This window comes from Panthera tigris, chromosome E2 (genome assembly GCF_018350195.1).
Source record: "Panthera tigris isolate Pti1 chromosome E2, P.tigris_Pti1_mat1.1, whole genome shotgun sequence".
In the NCBI taxonomy this organism is placed as follows: domain Eukaryota; kingdom Metazoa; phylum Chordata; class Mammalia; order Carnivora; family Felidae; genus Panthera; species Panthera tigris.
In genome coordinates this window covers 3,866,600-3,889,409 of record NC_056674.1, presented here as the reverse complement: position 1 = coordinate 3,889,409, position 22,810 = coordinate 3,866,600, and the positions used below count along the sequence as shown (strand labels likewise).

Here is a 22,810-nt window from a genome sequence, read left to right as displayed (position 1 = left end):
TCTGCCCCTTCCCCGTTCATGCTCTGTCTCTCTCTGTCTCAAAAATAAATAAACGTTAAAAAAAAATAAGCTTAAAAATAAAAAGCAAGAAGGAAAAAAAGCAAAAAGAAGAGAAGGTTTGTGTCTCTGGGAGTGAGGGCTCTAAGTCCTAGTTTAATACGTATTTAGGAGATTGGAGCGTGTGGTGGTTACTTTGGACTTACGACGGTTTAAACCTGTCTATATATTCTGTTCATCACACCAAAAGTTAGAGTCGAATTCTCCTCTTCTGGAACACGGGCCATTTGTAGCGGCTTGCTTCTAACAACCAGAATGCAGGCAGGTGTGCAGGGAAGGGTTAAGTCAGCAGGCCCGCCTTGCTCAGAACCTATGTGTTACTAAGAAAGTCCTGTCTTCCCCTCAGGGCTCACCTTTGGCAGCTCCTGAGGGATGGGCTCTGAGCCCTTGGAATATTCTCCCTGGTCAGCCTAGCAGAGTGCAGTACCCCCTCTGTAACTCTGCACCAAATCTCTAGAGAATTACATGCTCTGGGAGAAGTGGATTCTCTAGGAAATCTGTAGGGAAAGTAAAGAGGTGTCAAACATCCATCAAACAAGACAAGTCAAAATGGTGTACCACTTGCTGGGAGGCAAGATCATGTTTCTGAAGGTTCTGTTGACCTACAGATAACCTGAATCTGAATGTGAGTGGATACGAGACTAATCCAACTGAGGTCGTTCTGCAAAGTAACTAGCCTGTAATCTCAGCTCACGAAAATCAAGGGAAAACCATTCGAGAGGGAAGAAGATGAAGGAAGTGTGGCCGCTGAGTGCCACACATGACCCCGAACTGGATTCTCTCCTTGGGAAGGGAGGTCCTGGGACCATTGGCACAACTTGAATGAGCTCTTGAGTACGAGAATGCAGCCGTGTATCCGTGTTGAGTCCTGACTCTAAGGGGTGTCCTGTGGTTGTAGAAAAGAACACCTATATCTGCAGGGATCACACACTGGAGTGTGCAGGCGATGACCGTTACTGTGTCGCACTCTGGAATGGTTTGCAAGCCAGAAGGCTTTCCTCCTGTACTCGGACACCGTGTAGGCTGGAAGTTGCTACAGATGAGATATCTGCAGATTGCACCTTTCTTTAAAAAGATGTTAATTTGTATGTTGTGAGATTATTTTCATCTTAATTTTCTGTGTTTCTAATTTAGTATGCGCTCCTTTTCACTGCAGTTTATAGATGCTATTTAGGTGTCCTTAATTGAGCACTCCATTGGGTGGAAACATTCCCATTACTAATAGATTTCATGAAAGATAAATGTCAAAGAAGACTCAATGCATTTTATATCTTTTGTAATGCCTGGTAATGGAAAATTGTTGCTTCATATTCATTTTTTTAATGTTTATTTATTTTTTAAAAATTTTTTTTAAATGTTTATTTATTTTTGAGACAGAGAGAGACAGAGCATGAACAGGGGAGGGGCAGAGAGAGAGGGAGACACAGAATCTGAAACAGGCTCCAGGCTCTGAGCGGTCAGCACAGAGCCCGACGCGGGGCTAGAACTCACGGACCGTGAGATCATGACCTGAGCCGAAGTCGGACGCTTAACCGACCGAGCCACCCAGGCGCCCCTAATGTTTATTTTTGAGAGAGAGAGAGGTGTGGGGGGTAGGGAGAGAGAAAGGGGGACAGAGGATCTGAAGCGAGCCCCATGTGGGGCTCAGACTCACAAACTGCGAGATCATGACCTGAGCCAAAGTCAGACGCTCAAGTGACCTAGCCACCCAGGCGCCCCTCCGTAATGATTCTTAATTCAAAAACTCACTAAAAGAAAATGCACTAATAAAGATTAGGTAAAATGCACATCCTAGTGTTTGGTCCTCTGACTATAAGAAAGAATAAGAGCCTTATTAAATGACCAGAAATCTCTCCCTTCTGCAGTATACGCTCCATATGCTGTGTTTTTAAGTATTTTTTCCCAAAATCTGATAAATAGAGTCAAGTGAAGAAGTAGTTCTAACAATTCCAACCAAAGATACACAAACACTTAAATAATGGGGTAGACAGGCCGTCAGCCATCTTTCAAATGGGTTGATTTGTGTCCCTCCAGAAGATGTTGAACTCCTAACCTCCAAGACCTATGAATGTGGCTTCATTTAGATAATCTATTTTTATTTCATTTTTATTTTAGAGAGAGCACAAGCAGGGGAGGGGGACAGAGGGAGAGGGAAACAGAACTTTAAGCAGGCTTCTTGCCCAGCATGGATCCCGACATGAGCTTGATCCCACAACCCTGGGATCATGACCTGAACCAAAATGAAGGGTCAGATGCTCAAGTGACCGAGCTACCTAGGCGCCCCTGATTTCATTTTTATAAGGTGTGAGGTTTCAGCAAATCAGGACGCAGAAGGGAACTTCCTTATACTTATAAAGGGCTTCTGTGAAAAACCTACAAGTAGCATATTTTTAAAAATTTTTTTTAACATTTATTCATTTTCGAGAGACAGAGTGTGAGCGGGGAAGGCGCAAAGAGAGAGGGAGACACAGAATCCCAAGAAGGCTCCAGGCTCCGAGCTGTCAGCACAGAGCCCAACGTGGGGCTAGAACTCATGAACCACGAAATCATGACCTGAGCCAAAGTCAGACGCTTAACTGAATGAGCCACCCAGGCGCCCCAAGAAATTAGGCAGTTTAAAGAAAGGCATGCAGAATAGAAATGGAACAAGTAAAACTGTCTTTAGTCACAGAGAATATGATAAACTATGTAGAAGTTTCTAAGGAATCTACAAAAAGTTGTAAGAAATAATGTCTGAACTTGGAAGGTAGCAGCATTTGTCAGTAACAAAAACAATAATTGTATTCATATGCCCACTCAGGGAACCACTGCAAGCGATAATTCAGAAAGCAGCAACATTTATATCACATCAATGAACATGAAAAACTTAAGGATAAAATTAAAGTGGACATATGTCAGAGCTGAACAGTGAAAAAGGCAAAACACTGATGAGAGAAAATCAAAATAGATAAACCATGCCCCTGGATCAGAACACTCAATATTATTAAGGTTCACATTCCCTCCAAGTTGATGTGTGGTGTAAACGCAATCCCATTCAGTATCCCAGTAGCCTTTGGGAGAAATTGACAATTTGATTCTAAAATGCATTTGATGGGGCACCTAGGTAGCTCAGTCAGTTAAGCGTCCAACTTGATTTTCGCTCAGGACATGATATCGAGGTTCATGAGATCAGACCCCACACTGGGCTCTGTGCCGACGCCGTGGAGTCTGCTTGGGATTCTCTCTCTCCCTCTCTCTCTGCCCTCCCCTGCTCACACACACATTTTCTTTCTCTCTATAAATAAACTTAAAAATATACTTAAAGGGGTGCCTGGGTGGCTCAGTCAGTTAAGCGTCGGAGTCTTGATCTTGGCTCAGGTTGCGATCTCACAGTTTGCCAATTTGAGGCCCATGTAGGACTCCACTGACATGTGGAGTCTACTTGGGATTCTGTCTCTGCCTCTCCCCCACTTGTACTCACTTACTCTCTCCCTTTCTCTCTCTTTGTCAAAATAAATAAACTTAAAAAAATTATTTTTATTTAAAAAAAAATTTTTTTAACGTTTATTTATTTATGAGACAGAGACAGACCGTGAATGGGGGAGGGTTAGAGAGAGGGAGACACAGAATCTGAAACAGGCTCCAGGCTCTGAGCGGTCAGCACAGAGCCTGACGCGGGGCTCGAACTCACGGACCGCGAGATCATGACCTGAGCCGAAGTCGGACGCTCAACCGACTGAGCCACCCAGGCTCCCCAAACTTAAAAAATTTTAAATATATATACTTAAAACATTTTTTTACATGTACATGAAAATTAAAAAGATCTAGAATAGCCAGGATCATTTAAAAATCTGATAAACCAATAGCCTCTGTTTTCAAGACTTTTAAAAAGCTACAGTAATCGATATAGTGTGGTATAAGCCAAAGTATAGAAAAATGGATTACTGGAACAAGAGTTCAGAAATCAACTCATGAATCTATGACAAACTGGTTTTTAAACAAAAATGCCAAGGTAATTGAGTGGAAAAAGAAGAATCCTTTCAAGAAATGGTGCAGGAACAACTGAGTTAATCTATATGTGAAAAGAATGAACACTGACTCTTAGCTGATACCATCTATAAGGGTGCATAGTATATGTGTGGCAAGACTTCCTGGTTAGAATACAAAAGTTTTAGCTATAAAAGAAGAACTTTTGTCAAAACTCCGACTTTTAAGAAGATGCAAAGTTTCATTTAAAAATGCGAAGAGAAGTAACAGACTGAGGTAAATATTTGCAAGGTGTGTCTGTTAATAATGGACATATGCCCAGATTATATATATTCTTACCACACAGTATCAGGAAGATTAACAACCAAATTAAAAAATGGACAAAGTAGGGGCACCTGGGTGGCTCAGTCGTTTGAGCGTCCGACTTTGGCTCAGGTCACGATCTCACGGTTCGTGAGTTCGAGCCCCGCATCGGGCTCTGGGCTGACGGCTCAGAGCCTGGAGCCTGCTTCCGATTCTGTGTCTCCCTCTCTCTCTGCCCCTCCCCCGTTCATGCTCTTTCTCTCTCTGTCCCAAAAATAAATAAACGTTAAAAAAGAAATTAAAAAATAAATAAATAAACATTAAAAAAAATTTTTTTTAAAAAAAGGGCAAAGTATATACTCATATACTTCATATACTTCATGAGGAATATATACATATTTCCAGTAGTACCTGAGAAAGTGCTCACAACATAGGAGGTCAGGAAAAGGCACAGTAAAAGCCACACTGACCAAATAAATAATGATCCCAGAAACAGACCCACACACGTATGGAACTTTGGTTTATGACAGAAATGGTAGATCAGTAGGAGAAAGATTAATTGTTATGTGTTGCATAAATTCATGTTTTGTTGGACTGATCTTTATGCCTGTCCTCTGCCCCAGGTGAAGAGTACAGAAGAGGAAGCCGTCATCTTCTCCTGGAGCGGCAACATTCTCAACAGAGGTGAGAATGCGCGTTCCATAAGAAACTGTTCAGGGTCAGTGGGTCTGATCTGATCAACACCCATCATTCCCCTGGGCAGCTGTGGGGTCTGTGGGGAGAAGGACAGAAAGAGATCACAGTGGGGGGCGGAAGGAAAAGGAAGAATATTATTTCTCCTGGCCTCTAAACACAGGTTCCCCACCAGAGGAATACCACCCCATTCCCCAACATCTATATCTAGGGATGTTTGAGAAAGTGCTATAGTATGTGCTTTTCTTCTTCTCCCGTGCTTATTGGGGGCTTTAACTGGTATTTAACGGGGAAAGCAGATGCTAAGTGTTTCTGTAATCAATAGGACAGGCATACATGGTAAAGAAATACCTCACCTACAAGGCCATTGGCCCTCCTACTGAGAAACAGGAAGTGTTATGTTAATGATAGGGTTTGGGGTTTAAGGAACCATATATCGCTACAAAAGTCCAGCTGCTTTACGTGGTTCCTTGTGGAGACTCCCTTCTGGCTATGCCAGGCTTCAGTCCTGGTGATAATCAGAAACATGACAGAAAGACCCGGTTGGATGAGGTTGACTTTGGTGTAATCCCCCAGTGTGGTACCTGAGAAAACTGAAAGAATGAGATCATGACTGGTATCCCTTCTGCTCAAATGGATCTACCAAATGTGACTCTCACACACCCTCTTGTGTTTCCTGGCCAGTGGTCTTGTACCTTTACTCAAGTTTTATTGAAAACATGATGTAGGATTTCATGAGGTCTATAATGGCCCTTCTTTTTGTCTTCTTTCCTTTATATTCTCTGTGCCCTCTCTCTCTTCCTTCGTTTATTTGGTCTTTATCTCATTTCCACTTTCCCGCATTTCCTTTCTCCTTTCTCCCTCCAGGGATTAGGGATTAGGAGCAACACAAAAGACTCAGAGCACTTTTATTGCCTTCTTCAGGCTGTCATAACAAAATGCCACAAACTGGGTGACATAAAGCAACAGAAATGTATTCTCTCACAGTCTGAAGTTTCGAAGTCTGTTGCGACCGGCGCAACAAACACCGAGATCAGGGTCCTGAGGGTAGGGGAATGTAAGAAAAAAAGAGAGAAGAGAAGACAGTTTGGGAACAGGACGGTCCCCTGGGCTGATGGCCCAAGTGACGGCTTTATTGTTGCAGTACACAATCTTTTATATCCAGACTCTTATGGGTCAGGCCATTCTAAGAATAAACAGGTTTCACATAATCGCTGCCAACCAAAACATTTAGTTCTGTGTTTCTTGTGAATTTTCTAGACGGGTCACAACAAGACCTTGTTGATAAGATTGCTAGCAAAACACAATTCCCATGTTTGTTTCTATCTGAGTCGGGGTAGAAAAAGGGAGGTAGCATTACTGCCAACACCTGCAGACCACAGGCTTCAGGAATTAACTTTCTCAGCCTTGACAAGGCTTTCGTATGCCATTGAAAGTGGGGGAATGGGAGGGGGAACCACCGGGTTGGCTGAGTCAACAGGGAGCTGTTGCTCGGCCTGGTCTCAGCCTGGCACTGGGGCCCGGCCTCCCACAGAAGTCTGAAGTCAAGGTGTTGACAGAGCAATACTTTCTCCAAAGATTCTAGGGAAAAATCCTTCCCTCTTTCCTCTTCTAGCTCCTGGAAGCTCCAAGCACTCTTTGGCCTGTGGCCACATCACTCCAATCTCAGCCTCTGTTTTCACATGGCTGTCTTCCTTCAGTATGTCTCAGTGTCATTACTTACTCCTCATCTTTTAAGGACACCAGTCACATTGAGTAAGAGTATTCCCTAATCCAGTGTAACCTCATGTGAAGTTAACAAATGATTATCTGCAAAGACCAGATAATGCTATTTCCAAATAAGGTCGCATTCACAGGTACTGGGAGTTAGGACTCACACATACCTTTTGGGGGACAAAAATCAACCTATTACGGCTCCAGCAGAGTGCCAAAATCTCGTAGCTGGCCCAGTATCCTCATAGCACAAAACTTAAACTTCATATAGGCAGTGAGCCCGGGAATTTTGGAATTCAGAAGCTAAGCATCTGGGTCATGGTGCATATCAGCTGCAACCAAGTAGGGCTTGAAGTTGGCTGTGGACCTGGTTCCTAAGGAGGAGCCTGTATGTGCATCATCCCTCTCAGTAGAACTGGGAATAGCTATGGCCTATAAACAGGGAATTTCTCAGCGTCACACATCCCAGTTACTGCCGAGTCTATCTCTAAACTCAGCGGTAACCACGTTCCCTGAGGTGAGGTCCATGCAGAGTAATTTCTAATGATGCCACCATATTTTTAAAAATTTTTTATTGTTTATTTTTGAGAGAGAGAGAGGGAGAGAATGGGAAGGGGAGGGGCAGAGAGAGAGGGAGACAGAATCGGAAGCAGGCTCCAAGTTCTGGGCTGTCAGCACAGAGCCCGACGCGGGGCTCAAACTCAGAAGCCGTGAGATCGTGACCTGAGCCGAAGTCAGATGCTTAACTGACTGAGCCACCCAGGCCCCGATGATGCCACCATATTTAGAAAGTCCCCTCCCCCTCTCATTACTGACCATACAGGCCTTCATTTCTAATTATAAAACGTTTATTGACTGTGGGAAGAATCAGGAAGACACAAAGTTATAAACCAAGAAATTCATTTGTAGCATCCAGTGAAGTAGAATTATAGTAGAAACCAAGGTAATTTTCAACGATGTAGTACGGGCCTGGCGACCCAAGTAGATACCACACACATGACCCAAAAGCAGAGTGCTGTAGAAACCCTGCATCTGGAGAACAAGACAGAGTCATCGAAAATTAAATTGTTAACGCCAAGATAAACCAAAATGGTAATAGCTGCAGACAGTAGTAGAAGGAATTCTGCTGGTGACCAGCTTAATGATTTTAAAGACTGACAGGAGAGATCATCCAAGAATGCAAAATAGAAAAGGTGAAACAAATGGAAACGATGAAAGACTTAAAAGGAACATAATGGGCGCATTGGAGAAATGACAAAGACTAACACAACAGTCTCTGATTAAAAATAATATATTTCCGGGGCGCCTGGGTGGCTCGGTCGGTTGAGCGTCTGACTTCAGCTCAGGTCATGATCTCACGGTCTGTGGGTTCGAGCCTCACGTCGGGCTCTGTGCTGACAGCTTGGAGCCTGGAGCCTGTTTCAGATTCTGTGTCTCCCTCTCTCTCTGCCCCTCCCGCACTCTCACTTTGTCTCACTCTGTCTCTCAAAAATAAATAAATGTAAAAAAAAAAAATTTAAAGAAGGACATGGAAAGGATAGGGAATTTGGGATGAAAGAACAAGTAGGAAAAATAATCGCCATCTATTGTGTCTCTTTGGCCAGACACACAACCCTGTAAAAGAATCACCCATGAGATACAAGCTATTGTGTGGAACAAGGTTCCCAGTCAGTTTATGACAGACTTCCTTAGATACTGGCAGCACTTGGCTAGAGTTAGACTCAGTCACCAGGCTTCCCCAGACTGCCTCATGGTTATTGCCCCGCTGGAGCAATCTAGAAAATGTATCGGGGGGGGCGCCTGGGTGGCTCAGTCGGTTAGGCGGCCGACTTCGGCTCGGGTCATGATCTTGCGGTCTGTGGGTTCGAGCCCCGCGTCGAGCTCTGTGCTGACAGCTCAGAGCCTGGAGCCTACTTCATATTCTGTGTCTACCTCTCTCTGACCCTCCCCTGTTCATGCTCTGTCTCTCCCTGTCTCAAAAATAAATAAACGTTAAAAAAAATTAAAAAAAAATGTATCAGGGGCTGTAGAAGAAATGGCTAGATTAAGTGCACTTTGGGATAGAGAACGGTCATAGTGTGATTTGCGGAGTGTCTGTGTGGGTACGTACTTTTGCCTGAGTGCTAAGAGCTCCTGGAAATTGACATCATGCCTGTACATGAATATTACTGTAATAAAGATTTTACGTTCACAAGGAGTTTAGTTAGACATGCATTTCTAAGAAGAGAAATTTCCTTCTCCCGTATGGAAAAACGGTTTGGTGTTTCTGGGGGAAAGTGAGAAGTTGATAGGACTTTTAGGTGCAAACACGTGCACGCATCAAGAAAAGCAGGGGTGCCTGGGTGGCTCAGTCGGTTAAGCCGACTTGGGCTCAGGTCATGAGTTTGAGTTTGAACTCACAGTTTGTGAGTTCGAGCCCCGCGTCAGGCACTGTGCTGACAGCTCAGGGCCTGGAGTGTGCTTCAGATTCTGTCTCTCTCTCTCTCTCTGCCCCTCCCTCCCCTGCTTGCGCCTTTTCTCTCTCTCTCTCTCTCTCTCTCTCTCTCTCTCTCCCTCCCTCCCTCTCTCTCTCTCTCTCAAAAATAAACATTAAAAACGGTTTTTTATTAAAGAAAGAAAGAAAAGTCTGAGAAAGTGGAAGATAGTGGGCGTATGCCAAGGCATGCTAAGGACTGCTGTTGCAAAGTCAGAGGAACACAAAAAATGGAGGAAAGAAACATGTAGAGAGAGCAGAGACCTGTGGACGCCTCAGAAGTTGCACATGGGAAGCAGCATGACCCCCACGTCTAGACAGAGCCTGGTCCCTGTGCATCAAAGCACCAGGGGCCTGGACCCTTGTCCCTCCTGCCCAGTCCCTGCAGAGAGGGCAGAGCCCCAGAACAGATCCGTCCCCATTGTGATGGGCCGTACTGTGGCAGGAGGGCATGTGCCACTTCTGATGTTGCTGAAACTGGGCAGAAGGCAGAAGACCATGGTCAGACCGCACACAGTGTAAGCAGATTTAGTGGTGGAGATGAGATTTCCTATGGGAGCGAGTGGGATGTCTGGAGTCACAGAATGTGAAAGGACCTTAAGCTGCCCATAGCTGTTGGAAGATCAGAGTAGAGGGAGGCACTCAAGTGTGAGAGTCCAGCTTACCCTGTAAATTAAACTTAGTGAAGAAAACATATCAGCAAGCATCATGTAGTCATTTCAAGTGAATTCCTGCTAGAACTCAGTGCCCTCCACCTGCCGTCTCTTGACTGAGGACCACGCAGGTTCTGAAACCTTCAGAGCTCTTCAGTTCCTGCCTCCCCAACGCCTGCCCTCACTCACTGCCACAGATGCTGCTGGTAGGGACGGGGACCCTCTCCCTGCTTCTCCACTGGGGTATATCTCTCTGAGGCTCCAGGGTTTCACCCAATATGATTAGGAAGAACATGTTGGTTGGACACAGGCTTGACCGCGTGGCTTCTCATCACACTGGCCCAGGCCACAGAACTCAGGTTCACTCTGCACAGCACCTCCACAGTGATCAGAGGGGACCATTGTAGAAGTCTTTTGGAGACCATTGTAGAATCTCACTGGGGCTGCCTCGAAGCCTGATCACAGGGGCACACGTTCTCTCAAGGACAGAAGACAGGAGGGACATGCTTTCTTTGCTGACAGACGACGGACAGTCCTATGTGATGGGTTTCCAGTAGAAATAGCTCCTGAGCCAGGGGGAGGGGACGATAGGATTCATTCCCCCATGGAAATAGCAGTAATCTTCCTATGAGCAGTCTCTAATCACTGTGACAGCGCTGCAGACGGGCATAACTGTCCTCGTTGTATGGATAAGGAAATCGGGCCCAGGCACCACAACCCGCGTGCGCAGGAGAGGAGGCTCCAAAACATGAGTTGAATTCACTTCTTTCCTGGAAACACAATTAGAAGGCCTAAGAAGGACATTCTTTTCATTTTCCCACGGTGAGGGTCTGATGTAAAGAGAGCGCATAGACTATCCTAGAATCTAGGGATCAGAGAGATGTGGTAAGAACTTGGATCCAGTCACGTGCCCAAAACCAGGCTGAGAACCACAAGCCATTCTTGCCTGATGAAACCAGGGGTTTTGGCACCTGTAGACAGACATCCTGAGCTGTACCCTGTTCCACACCCAGGAAACTTTAAAACAACTTTATCGAGATATAATTCACATGCCATACAGTTCACCCATGTAATACGTGCAGTCCAGCGGCTTTCCTTTATTCACAGATGCGTGCAAATACCACCCAAATTTAAAACGTTTTCATGGCTTCAAAATGACCCCCCATTACTCTAACGCTTTTGCTGTATTTCCCTACCCCCACCACCTGCAGCCCTAAACACTAGCCTGCTTTCTCTGTGGGTTTCCCTACTCTGGACTTTCCTATGAGTGGAATCGTGTATTATATGGTCTTTATGACTAGACTTTCACTTAGCATCATGAGCTCCTCCCTTTTGTGTCTTTGGAATGTCCCCTCCTCAGCATCTGGTCAGGTACCCCAAGGACATTTCTGTTTTGAAGACCTCATACTTGTATCTGTCTTAATTTCCCGTTGTAACCCAGTGGAAACAGAAATGCCTTTAGAAGCAGACGGACTTGGGCTTTGACTTCTCTGCTCATTCTCCCTGTGGCCCTGAGCAGGAACCCTCAGCCATCGGTCCCAGGGTCCTCATTTATCCAAGTGGGCCTCATTCCCACCACACAGGAGTGTTTGCAAGGGTCAGAGTGACATGTCCCACAGAATGCTCTAGGAGATGATTTTGGGCAATGCAGTGACGTGGTATTCTATAGCTTTGATCATGGCGTTAGAAAGTTATTACCCTTTCAATCACGTTATGCCCTTCTGATCACATCAAGGAGAGAAGATGCATTTCAAGCCGACTTTAGAACACCTTTATCTCTGGCTCATCACTCTTTGTAACTAGGGAGTGGTTGGCCGTGGGCTCAGAAGCCTGACCATCAACAGTGTAAGGCTAGCACGTCCTAACATTTTTTGCCTTTCCATCATATTCTATATTTATATTTACCCTCCTTTACCAGGTAGGTGACACTGCATTTTTAAATTATTGCTAACTGTTTCCATTTTCAAATAAAAACGTGTATTTAAAGAACAAACGTTGACTCCTATTAGTAAATTACTAAATGAGTAACAGTGGTGCAGGCATAGCACACAGTCATGAATGTGGAATGTACATATTTGAATATTGGAAAAAACTTGAGTGATGAATGGATGTAAAGCTTGCAGCGTGGGCCCTGACATGTGTGAAACGGTCTGTAAATACAACCAGTGTTATGTCTTTTGTATTTTCCGAGTCTGTCAACCTGTCCATCCACCCTTATCTTGAACCCCCCAGCGTACCATCCTAAGGAACGTACCAAAGCAAAGGAAGGAAGGAGTTCCACGGTCATACTGGCCATGCAGCCTGATCCAAGGATCCCTCTTCAGCTTTGCAACCCCTGGACGGAGGACAGCTGCATGTGGGCAGTGACCTCTTTCCTCCAGCCTTTCCCTTCCTTCCTCTCATGTGACCCGCAGGTCAGGAAAAGAAAGTCAGGTGATGTCACATAAAACATTCTGAAAATGACACAGTGGTAAAGATGAACAAACCAGCGGTTGCCCAGGTTGGAGGGTGATGTTGGGGAGAGCGGTGGGTGTGACAGTAAGGCACAGCATGAGGTGATAGATGGATCGCTATGTTGGTTGTGCTGGTGGCTCCACGAATCTACAGGTGACAAAACAACATCAAACCCTACCCTCGCATTGTGCTAGTGTTAGCTTCTTGGTTTGGATCTTGTAATGGACATATCATGGAACCATTGGAGAAATTGGGTGCAGGGTACAAGTATCTGTCCTGAGTTTGCAACTTCCTGTGAATTGAATGACTTCAAAATAAAAGTAAGATATGATTGAAGAGGAAAGGCAGTCTAAAACAGACATGGGCAGTTACACGTTAGGGAGTGGAAACATCACAAAGTCTGTTGCATGCACAGCCAAGGCAGAGACTGAAGCAAGATGTGGTTGTCCAGTGAACAACTGGTGTCTCTGTGATGTGCCACACTCATACTGGGCATAAATCCAAAGTTCTGTCCATTTGACCACTCTTGGCCAAACACCAGCCAAGGGGGTCTGTTCTCAGTAGGAACCATGAGTTTCACTCATTGGGTAGAAGGAACAGAAAAATTCTCCTGGTGCCTGAGGCTACCAGAGTGTCCACATTGAAAAAGTCTGCCAAAAGATTTGCAGCCTGGGAGAAGTTCCTGTCTGCCCCCGGAACCCCGAAGCAAGACTCGTCCATGATCTGATGAAAGCTAGTGCAACAAAACGAAGCAGATGAAACAAAGAATTACATTTGCAAGAATCATCTCTACTCCAAACAGGACTTTTTTTTTTCTTTTTGAGAGAAAAAGAGAGAAAGCACGTGGGGGAGATGGGCAGAGGGGGACAAAGAGAGAAACTTAAGCAGGCTACATGCTCAGTGCAGAGCTCGGTGTGGGACTTGATCTCATGATCCTGATATCATGACCTGAACCACAGTCAACAGTCAAGACCCCTGCCAGAGCCACCCAGGCGACCCCAGAACTCGATTTTTATAAGCATATATCCTGGGTTTTAAGAGAGGAGACAATAGTTCTAAAATAAGAATGAGTATTTGTGACAACAGGATTATGAACAAACAGCAACAGATCATGAAGGTGAAAATATCGTGGATAACCTTTTTACACCTGCACCAGATGACGAAGAAATCCTGGGTACAGCTCAGAAGCAACTTGATGCTATGAAGTTGAGAGGGAGCCTCCCAAAATTAGGCAAAATATGGAGACTCTATGAAATAAAATTGAAAAGGCACATAGGATAAATAAGGAAAGTTTCACACTTGACTAATTGCTGGTCCCGAAGTACAAAATAGAGAATGGAGGGGGGTCGATAATATGCAGGAAGCAGTGTTTTCCCTACATGTCAATGGCATCACGGTTCCTATGGAGGTAACTGCACGTGCTACCCAGCCAGACTCTGAAGTTTTAAGTGTTTTTTTCAAATCATCCAAATTTTTTGAATGTGTCTTTATGTTCCATTCTGTGCTCTGCCCCAGGCAAAGCTGTGGCAAGAGGTAAGCCTCGTCCTTGAGTGGTTCTTCATAGAGCTAAGAATGTAGGTTCCACAGGACTGTTAAGGATCGGCAGGTCTCTCCATCCGCACTCATCATTCCCTGGGAAGCCCTGGAGCATGTGGGTAGTACAGACCTAAGGACAGGGGAGGAAGGAAGAGGAAGAATATTATTTCCCTGGCCTCCTAACACAGGGTTCCCCACCAGGGGAACACCACCCCACCTCCCATTCCCCGTCTCTAGGAATGTTGGGAAAGGTCCTGATAGCACTCATTATCTTGTCCCACAATGACTGGGGCTTCAGCCGCTCTTTAATGAGAAAAAGAAATGGTGCTGAATGTTCCCACAAGGAACAGGACAGTCCCACGTGGTGAAGAAATATCCCACCCAAAGTGGCAATTGTGCCCATGGTGACAAACACAGCATGTCCCCATAGTGGAGTTTGGTGTTCAGAGAACCCCGTGTCACTATACCAGCCCATGAACAAGACAAGAACGGCTCAGCTGTTCTACGTGGATCCACGTGGAGACTCCTTCTGGCTGCACCAGGCTTCCAGCAGGAGAGCGCCCATAATAACCACAACTAGGGAAGCCAGACCCAGGCGGATGAGGTTGCCCGTGGTGTAGTCCCTCGATATGGCACCTGGGGGGACTGGGAGAGAGGAGAGCGTCAGCACCAGCCAGTAGAGGAGCGCCCGTCCTTCCCACGTGGATCTGCCCAACGGGACGCTCCTGCACCCACTTGTGTGCCCTGGCTAGTGGTCAGCTGTGGCCGCCCTGAAGTTGTAATCACTGAAAACCCAACGTGGGATTTCGTGAGGGTTCTAGTGGGTCTTCCTTGGTCTTCTGTCCTTTGTCTTCTCTCTGCTCGGTCTCTCTTCCTTCACTTATTGGCTCTTCATGTCATTTGACCCTCCCACGTGTCCCTTTTCCCTTCTCCCTCCTGATATTAGGAATCAGGCTTAGGAGCAAGACCAAAACCCAAAGTTACTGTCCCGAGCTCGGAAATGATTCGGTGGGTGTCTGTGCACCCCCTCCTCACGGCAAAGACTTCAGGCGGCCGTGAGCTCAAGAAAATTCAAGCTCAGTAGCTAAGCACCGAGAGCACTGTGCATTTCATTCCCACCACACCCAAGAAGAGCTAGGGCTCAGTGTTGTCTGGGCTCCTAATGAGGACCTGGGCTGGCGTTGGCCCTGGCATTGGCCCTGGCTCCTAATGAGGACCTGGGCTCCTAACGAGGACCTGGGCTGGCGTTGGCTCTGGCTGCTAACAAGGACCTGGGCTAAGGGTTGGCCCTGGCTGCTAATGAGGACCTGGGCTGGCGTTGGCCCTGGCTGCTAATGAGGACCTGGGCTAAGGGTTGGCCCTGGCTGCTAATGAGGACCTGGGCTCAGGGTTGGCCCTGGCTGCTAACCAGGACCTGGGCTCGGGGTTGGCCCTGGCTCCTAAGAGGACCTGCGAGTGAAGCTTCCATGTCACACAGGCCGTGGGTGCAGAGTTCATGTGTGAGCCCACCAGCCACAACGTTTCCCGGAGACAGAGTCCGTGGGAGGAACCCGTGGTGACGTCGCGGAGCCCAGGGTGCCCTCTGCACCTGTCTGCGCTGGCTGCACGGTCCCTGCTTTCCAACCAGAGGGCGATGGGCCACCACAGCTCACATGCACACGTCTACGGTGCCACGGAAGCACGGGGTGTGGCATCCGAGGAAGCAACGTTCTGGCCAGACACACAAGATGGTTGTGGAAGATCCTGCACGGGTGACCCAGAACCCGGCGGCCGGGGCAGCACCGCGCACTAAGAACGAGACCGCAAGCCATGAGGCTGCCATCACCGGGACGACCCACAAGTCTAAGAGACGCAAAGGGTAGGGGAAGGGACGCTGACGGTTGGCGGGATGGATCGTTTGCAAGAACAACTTGAGCAATTCTCCAGGAATACAGAACAACAAAGGCCAAAGACTAGAGGTTAGGAAAGGGCAGGTGCGAGGAGGAGATGACGGTAAAATCAGAAGAGAAAGAAGAATCAGAAAGGAACAGAAGCAACGCTCTCCAGGTAGAAAAAAGAGCACGTCGTTCACCTTAAACGGATAGTGTTGTAAGTCAGTGATGGGTCCACCCAACTGGGAAAGCAAGCAAAACAGCCAAAATAAAAACAAGCTGATGAAGAAATGAATTGAATTTCTCCAACTTCTGAAAAGTCGTGCAAAACCTCACCTCTCACCCGGATCTCAAGACCATCGCTAGGCTGTGAGGCCCAGAAAGGAGTCCCGGTCTGGAAGTAGACACAGCTGTAGTTCCCGGCGTCACCGACTGTCACGGTCTGCAGGGAGAAGTCCGCCTCCTTGCCGACTGGGGTCCGGAGCCGGATGGGCTCTGCCACTCCCGCCTTCAGCAGAGCGAACCTCATGGGCCCGAAAACATTGTCTGGCCTCTGGCACTGCAGGGTCACGTCGTCTCCTGCGGTCACCACACCCCTTTGGTGGGCTTGCAGGGAAGGTTTAGGGAGACCTCCTGTAAGAGAAGGGGGGCCCCGAGGTCACGGGGAAAAGCCCAGGGTCCCCCACTCACCCTTGTTCTCCCACGGGGGGTTCCTGCTGAGGGTGGGACACAGATCCCTGGTGTCACCCTCTTTCGACTCTGCGGGAAGGAGGTCCCCCTGCCCCCACGAGCCCTGGATGAGGCCGACCAAGTCATTCTGTTGCTGTGTTTCTCCACCTTCTGTGTCCCGTCCTCTGGTCCCTCCCCCAGGCCTGTCCTGCTCCTCACCTGTCACCAGCAGCAGGATGACCTCACTGGGCGGTGATCTTATGTCCGGGGCCCCTGGTCTGTAGCACTCACAGGTGTAGTCTCCAGCGTGGCTGGTTCTTAGGCCAGTGAGGTGAAATTCAGCCAGGCCCTCCTTGGAAGCCGGTGATCGTGAAACGTCCAAAACAACATTACCCTTTTTGAGAACAAAGTCGACATCCTTGGTCGGGGTCTGGCATCGCAGCCTTACACTGCTTCTGGGAGGCACCACCCAGCTGGGCCAGGCCCTGAGGGTGGGCTTGGGAAGGGGCTCTGGAAGGAAGCAGATTGGGGACAGGATTTGGTGCCCTCGCCTGCTGTCAGGAAACCCCTTGAAGGAAAGAGAAGGGATGCGGGGAATTTGGAGCAAAGGAGAGGGAGGGTTTAACTGAAGGAACACTCACCGTCAGTCCCCCTGCTTCCTTGGCCAGCGCACAGCCCTGCAAGAGAACGCTCTGTCCGTGGAACCTGAGCCCCCATCCCGAGGGACCTCCCCAGGGGGCTGCTGCTGAGACTGGACCCTGGAGGTCATGCATCTGGGAGGGTTCTCATTTCCCCATGCTGGACCCAGGCTTCCACTCTGCCCTCAGCTCCTGCCCCATTTCCCACAGAAGGTCTCCTCTTTGGATGCCACCTGCCACTCCAGGGGCTCTCCTGGCTTCACAAATGTCCACAGACCCCTGGATTCTCAGCCTCTATCATGGACAGGTTCTTGCATTTCTGTCAAGCTGGTGTTACAGTTCCTGAACATCCCCCCCACCAGCCCCCGCCAATTCACCCTGGATGTAGAAGGCAGGAACCCTGAAAAAGATCAGGAAGCATGGGACTTGAATGTGACCCTGGGCCACCTCTGATCTTGTCTGAGACCCTGAGTGGGCCTGACAGTCTGCAGACAGCCTCACCTGTGCCAGAAGCCCTCCCCACCCCATGCTGAAGGCTGCTCTATGCCAGGGGCACCTGGGTGGCTCAGTCCATTAAGCGTCCAACTTTGGCTGCAGTCATGATCTCCTGGTCCATGAGTCGAAACCCCACGTCGGGCTCTGTGCTGACAGCTCAGAGCCTGGAGCCTGCTTCGGATTCCGTGACTCCCTCTCTCTTTGCCCCTCCCCCGCTTGCACTCTGTCTGTCTCTCTCAAAAATAAAAACTTAAAAAAAAAATCCGTTGACTTAGACTTTCTTTCTTTCTTTCTTTCTTTCTTTCTTTCTTTCTTTCTTTCCTTCTTTCTTTCTTTTCTTTCTTTCTTTCTTTCTTTCTTTCTTTCTTTCTTTCTTTCTTTCTTTCTTTCTTTCTTTCTTTCCCTGTGTGAACCAGTTTTGTGTCTTAGTCATGAAAAGGGGGAAGTTACCAGGCCTTTGTGCTAAAATTGTCTGGGGAAATCAAAAATACTACATTCCATGTTTTGAAAAAAAAAGAAAAAGTGATAAATAGCCAAAACATGAAAAGACCCAAGCATCCAGTGAAGGATAAGTGGATAAAGGAAAGGTATGTGGTCTGTACAGACAGTGGAATACTCTTCTGCCGTTTGAAAGGAATGAAATGCTGGGGCGCTTGGGTGGTTCAGTCAGTTAAGCATCTGACTTCCTCTCAGGTCATGCTCTCGCAGTTCGTGGGTTCGAGCCCCACGGCGGGCTCTGTGCTGACAGCTCAGAGCCTGGAGCTGCTTCTGTTTCTGTGTCTCCCTCTCTCTCTCTGCTCCTCCCCTGCTCTCACTCGGTCTCTCTCTCTCAAAAGTAAATAAACATTAAAAGCAATGAAATGCTGATAGATGCTACATCATGAGTGGACTTGGATGACACTTTGCTGTGTGAAATTAGCCCAACACCCAAGAACAATTACTGTGTGATTCCACTGACACAAAGTACCTAGCTAGAATGGGCAAATGCATGGTTATCAGGGGGCTGGGGAGGAAGCAGAAAGGAGTATTGATGAACGAGTACAGAATTTATGTCGGGGATGACAGAAACGTTTTGGGTGAAGGTTGCACATCGTTGTGAATGCACTGAAATGCCACCGAACTGTGTACTTACAGAGAGTTAAGAGGATCAATATTATTTACATATATTTAACGTAATAAAAAGTAGAACATAATGGGTGTGTTTACGGTATTGGAAAGAAAATTCTCACCAATGCCAGACAAAGTGGGAGTCTGAAAAAATAAATTCTAGATGGCATGGGACAGCTCACAAGGGGATTGCGATTAGGACAGAGAAGTCAGCGTGTGTTCTGTCTTGCCTCACGGGACATTTCGGGGCCTGTGAAAATTCAGAGCCTTTGCAGTCCCAGCCCTGTGTCCCTCAGCCCCCTCCTGCACTCCTCAAGACGCTCGGTCCCAAACACCTTTGAGGGAGGTAAGGAGGTGATGTAAGGATCGCTCTGTGGGGCCGCCTGACGTCTTGGGATCAGAGAACTATGGAGGGAGGGAGACAGTTTTAGCATAAAGATCTGGTAGTTTCGGGGCGCCTGGGTGGCTCGGTCGGTGAAGCATTCGACTTCGGCTCAGGTCATGATCTCGCGGTCCGTGAGTTCGAGCCCCGCGTCGGGTTCTGTGCTGACAGCTCAGAGCCTGGAGCCTGTTTCAGATTCTGTGTCTCCCTCTCTCTGACCCTCCCCCGTTCATGCTCTGTCTCTCTCTGTCTCAAAAATAAACGTTAAAAAAAAATTTTAGTGTTTATTTTTTTAAATGTTTATTTATATTTGAGAGAAAGAGACAGAGGGCAAGTGGGGGAAGGACAAAGAGAGAGGGAGACAGAATCTGAAGCAGGCTCCAGGCTCTGAACTGTCAGCACAGAGCCCGACGAGGGGCTTGAACTCAATGAGCCGTGAGATGTGACCTGAGCCGAAGTTGGACGCTCAACTGACTGAGCCACCCAGGTGCCCCTTTAGTGTTTATTTTTGAGAGAGAGAGAAAGAGAGCAAGGGAGAAAGGGGCAGAGAGAGACGGAGACACAGAATCCAAAGCAGGCTCCAGGCTCTGAGTTGTCAGCACAGAGCCCCACATGGGGCTCAAACTCATGAACCGTGAGATCATGACCTGAGCCAAAGTCAGACGCTTAACTGACTGACCCACCCAGGCACCCCTCTTTATGTTTTACTTTTTAAAGGTACGCTCTGCGCCCAACGTGGCTTTTGAACTTCCAACCCTGAGATCATTAGTCTCGCCCCCTTCGACTGAGTCAGCCAGGTGCCCCCTACCTTTGCATTTAAAATATTCCGCTCTAGGGGCACCTGGGTGGCTCAGCAGGCTACGTGTCTTCAGCTCAGGTCATGATCTCACAGTCTGCGAGTTCGAGCCCCACGTTGGGGTCTGTGCTGACAGCTCAGAGCCTGGAGCCTGTTTCAGGTTCTGTGTCTCCCTCTCTCTGACCCTCCCCTGTTCATGCTCTGTCTCTCTCTGTCTCAAAAATAAATAAACGTTAAAAAAAATAAAAAATAAAAAATAAAAAATAAAGATCTGGTAGTTCCCCCCTTTTCACTGCTGAGACACAAAACTGGTGGTCCACACAGGGTAAAAAAAAAAAAAAAAAAAAAATGGAGATGTGTTAGAAACATGGGCCTAATCGCTTCAGTGGCCTCCTGTGCTCTGTTAGCAGGAAGGAGATGGAACTTGGTAGATGGTGGTTGGACACACCTTCAGGCCACGTGGGGTTTATCATTCGGCCCCAGGCTCCCGGCACATCTCCTCTGATCTCACCCCTGTCTTGAGCAGGACACTTGCTTAGAGGCCTCATTGCTTATGGAGGCAAGAGGAAGTCCTCTTAGGAGAGACTCACTCGCTCTCAAAGCCAAACTTGGAAAAAGGTTTATCTCATTGCAGTGAGGCAGAGAATGAATAGTCAAAAGGTGGGAACAACCCAGGCACCCACCAACAGGCGGATGGAGAAACAAAATGAGATCCATGTATAAGTGGAATAGTACTCAGCCGTCAAAAGGAGTGAAGATTTCAGACATGTGTCCGGAGACGATCTCTGGAAGGTGTTGCTAGCTGAACCTGTGCCTAACCCAGCCAGAGGAGAATGAACGATAAAAGGGATAGTAGACATATTTTTTTTGGACACAGACGGGCGTGTCTTCCTACGACGAGCCTCTGACATAAGGGGCCCTCTGTGAGCAAGCCTGAAGTCTTGGGATCAGAGATCCGTGGCGATGGCAGGAAGCCAAGTGCAAAGAGCCACGCTGACGTGAGTCCTCCCTTCCTGTTTGTGGATATCAAGCTTTGTTGGTTTCTGGAGACCAGTTCATTCTGAGGTACATTCTAGCTCCCATCACTGGGGACATTCTGAATCACGTATCTCTGCCTCCTCAGGGGTTTCCAACCCCAAAACCCTTTCAGACACTCCTAGAGTGCTCCATACCAAGGACCCCACGTGTGTGTCCCTCTTACTTCAACATCTTGGCTGAGTGGAAACGTTTTTAGAACCCGGCGGTTCTGGGTCGAGATCTGGCTTCCCTGCATACCACCCGTGCGATCCGAGACAAGGCACTTCGCTCTGCAGACTCAGATTGGATTCCTAATCTGCAGACGTGGACCTCGTTCTCTCTTGCAGGGTTTGTGTTGTGGGGAGTGTTGTTTTTATTTTTTGAGGGGTGGGGACCAGCGTGGTACTTCCCAAATGTGGAATACGTCCCATCAGTGTTAGACGTGATGAGTTCGAGGCGGAAGGAAGGACAGTCCAAGCGCTGCGTGATTGTATGCAGTAAGCACCAAGAGAGCCTCCTTGAAGCTAGCCTCTGACATACCTGGATGGGGGCTAATTGCCTCCATAGCAGAGAACTAGCAGCTCTCAGGCCCAGAAGCTTGACAAGGACCAGCGTATAGTTAGAGAATGCTAATACTGTTTCCTTCTCGCTGCATTTACTTTATAGTTTTCGTATTTGACCTGGATTTTTTTTAAGTTTATTTATTTATTTTGAGAGAGAGAGAGAGAGAGAGAGCGGGTCTGTGTGTTCTTGAGTGGGGAAGAGGCAGAGAGAGGGAGAGAGAGAGAACCCCAAAGCAGGTTCCATGCTGTCAGTGCAGAGCCTGATGCTCAGCTCAAATCCCATAAACCATGAGGTCCATGACCTGAACCAAAACCAAGAGCCGATGCTCAACCAACCAAACCACCCGGGTGCCCCGACCTGGATTTTCATTCATAGTATCGAAAGTTTCTTTCCTAAGCACTTTTATTTAGGTAAAAAAGGCTAAGTCAGTATTAAAAGCAAAACACATTAAGCCGGGGCGCCTGGGTGGTTCAGTCGGTTAAGCGTCCAAGTTCGGCTCAGGTCATGATCTCACGGCTGGTGAGTTCGAGCCCCGCGTCGGGCTCTGTGCTGACAGCTCAGAGCCTGGAGCCTGCTTCAGATTCTGTGACTCCCTCTCTTTCTGCCCCTCCCCCACTTGTGCTCTTTCTCTCAAAAATAAATAAATATTATTTTTAAATTAAAAAAAAAACACGTTAAGCCAATAAAGTACAGGTAGCAAAGGCTTTTCTGCAGAAATCATGAACTTGGAACATTCATTGAAATTTGTAAAGCACCAGTTTAGAAGTAATGTGTGCATTGATTGCACTCGGCAAGATTTCTGATACGTAGTATGTGCTCAATAAACCAAGGCTGATGCTTTTGGTTTCTCTTTCAATCCCCAGCCCAAACCTCTTACCGAGTCTGTTGTTTTCTAGGGTCGCCCCGTGAGACTTACTGAGACAGAGCAGTGGGAGTAGCCTAGGGATCATGGCAGCAAACCAGCCTGTCCAGAGCCCCGTCTTCAGCTGTGCAGCCTGTGGGAGGGAGCGGAGCTGGGACGGCCACAACCTCGCTCCTGACTCCAGAGTGTGGGCAGGAACAAGGTTTCTCTAACTGTTAAGTTCCTCCTTTCACAGCTACAAACTGGAAACGTTCTCAGTGCTGCTGATTGCAACATGTTCCTCACACGCCCAGCTTCAAGGATTTGACTCACAGAAGTCCTCAGTCCTTGTCTGTCTTCAGATTGCATGCATCAGACATGCGACCCCCCACGTAGCTGGGGCGTGAGCCTGAAGGATTCCCAAGAGAAGATGAAGATATTTCACTGTTGAGAATACTGGAAAATGCTGGACACTCAGGTTGCTGGACATTGTCCACTGTCTTAAGAGCTGAGGACTAGGGTCGCCTGAGTGGCTCAGTCAGTTAAGTGTCCGACCATGGCTGAGGTCATGATCTCACGGTT

General features: G+C 47.6%; 1 protein-coding gene and 1 long non-coding RNA gene across 4 annotated transcripts in view; one reads left to right on the top strand and one right to left on the bottom strand.

Moving 5' to 3' along the window:
• The window catches only part of LOC122234027, a 30,658-nt gene extending 9,123 nt beyond the window's left edge, over positions 1-21,535 (top strand). Inside the window, exons 2-3 of the long non-coding RNA XR_006211715.1 lie at positions 4,950-5,010; positions 20,684-21,535. This is a non-coding gene — a long non-coding RNA (uncharacterized LOC122234027). The remainder of the gene's footprint in view (positions 1-4,949; positions 5,011-20,683) is intronic.
• Positions 13,891-22,398, bottom strand: LOC102948844 (T-cell-interacting, activating receptor on myeloid cells protein 1-like). Of its 3 annotated transcripts, none has more exons than XM_042968276.1 (6): positions 22,304-22,398; positions 17,030-17,065; positions 16,608-16,898; positions 16,056-16,352; positions 14,316-14,493; positions 13,891-13,978 (listed from the first exon to the last, which is right to left on the bottom strand). In XM_042968276.1, the coding sequence occupies exons 1-5, from the start codon at positions 22,335-22,337 to the stop codon at positions 14,351-14,353; spliced, it is 801 nt and encodes a 266-aa protein (XP_042824210.1). In that variant the 5' UTR covers positions 22,338-22,398; the 3' UTR covers positions 13,891-13,978; positions 14,316-14,350. The 3 variants fall into 3 exon arrangements, with proteins under 3 accessions (XP_042824210.1, XP_042824212.1, XP_042824211.1); XM_042968277.1 differs by having other exon boundaries at positions 13,908-13,978; positions 14,347-14,493; XM_042968278.1 differs by lacking the exon at positions 17,030-17,065 and having other exon boundaries at positions 22,304-22,389.
• Positions 22,399-22,810: the final 412 nt, after the last annotated feature.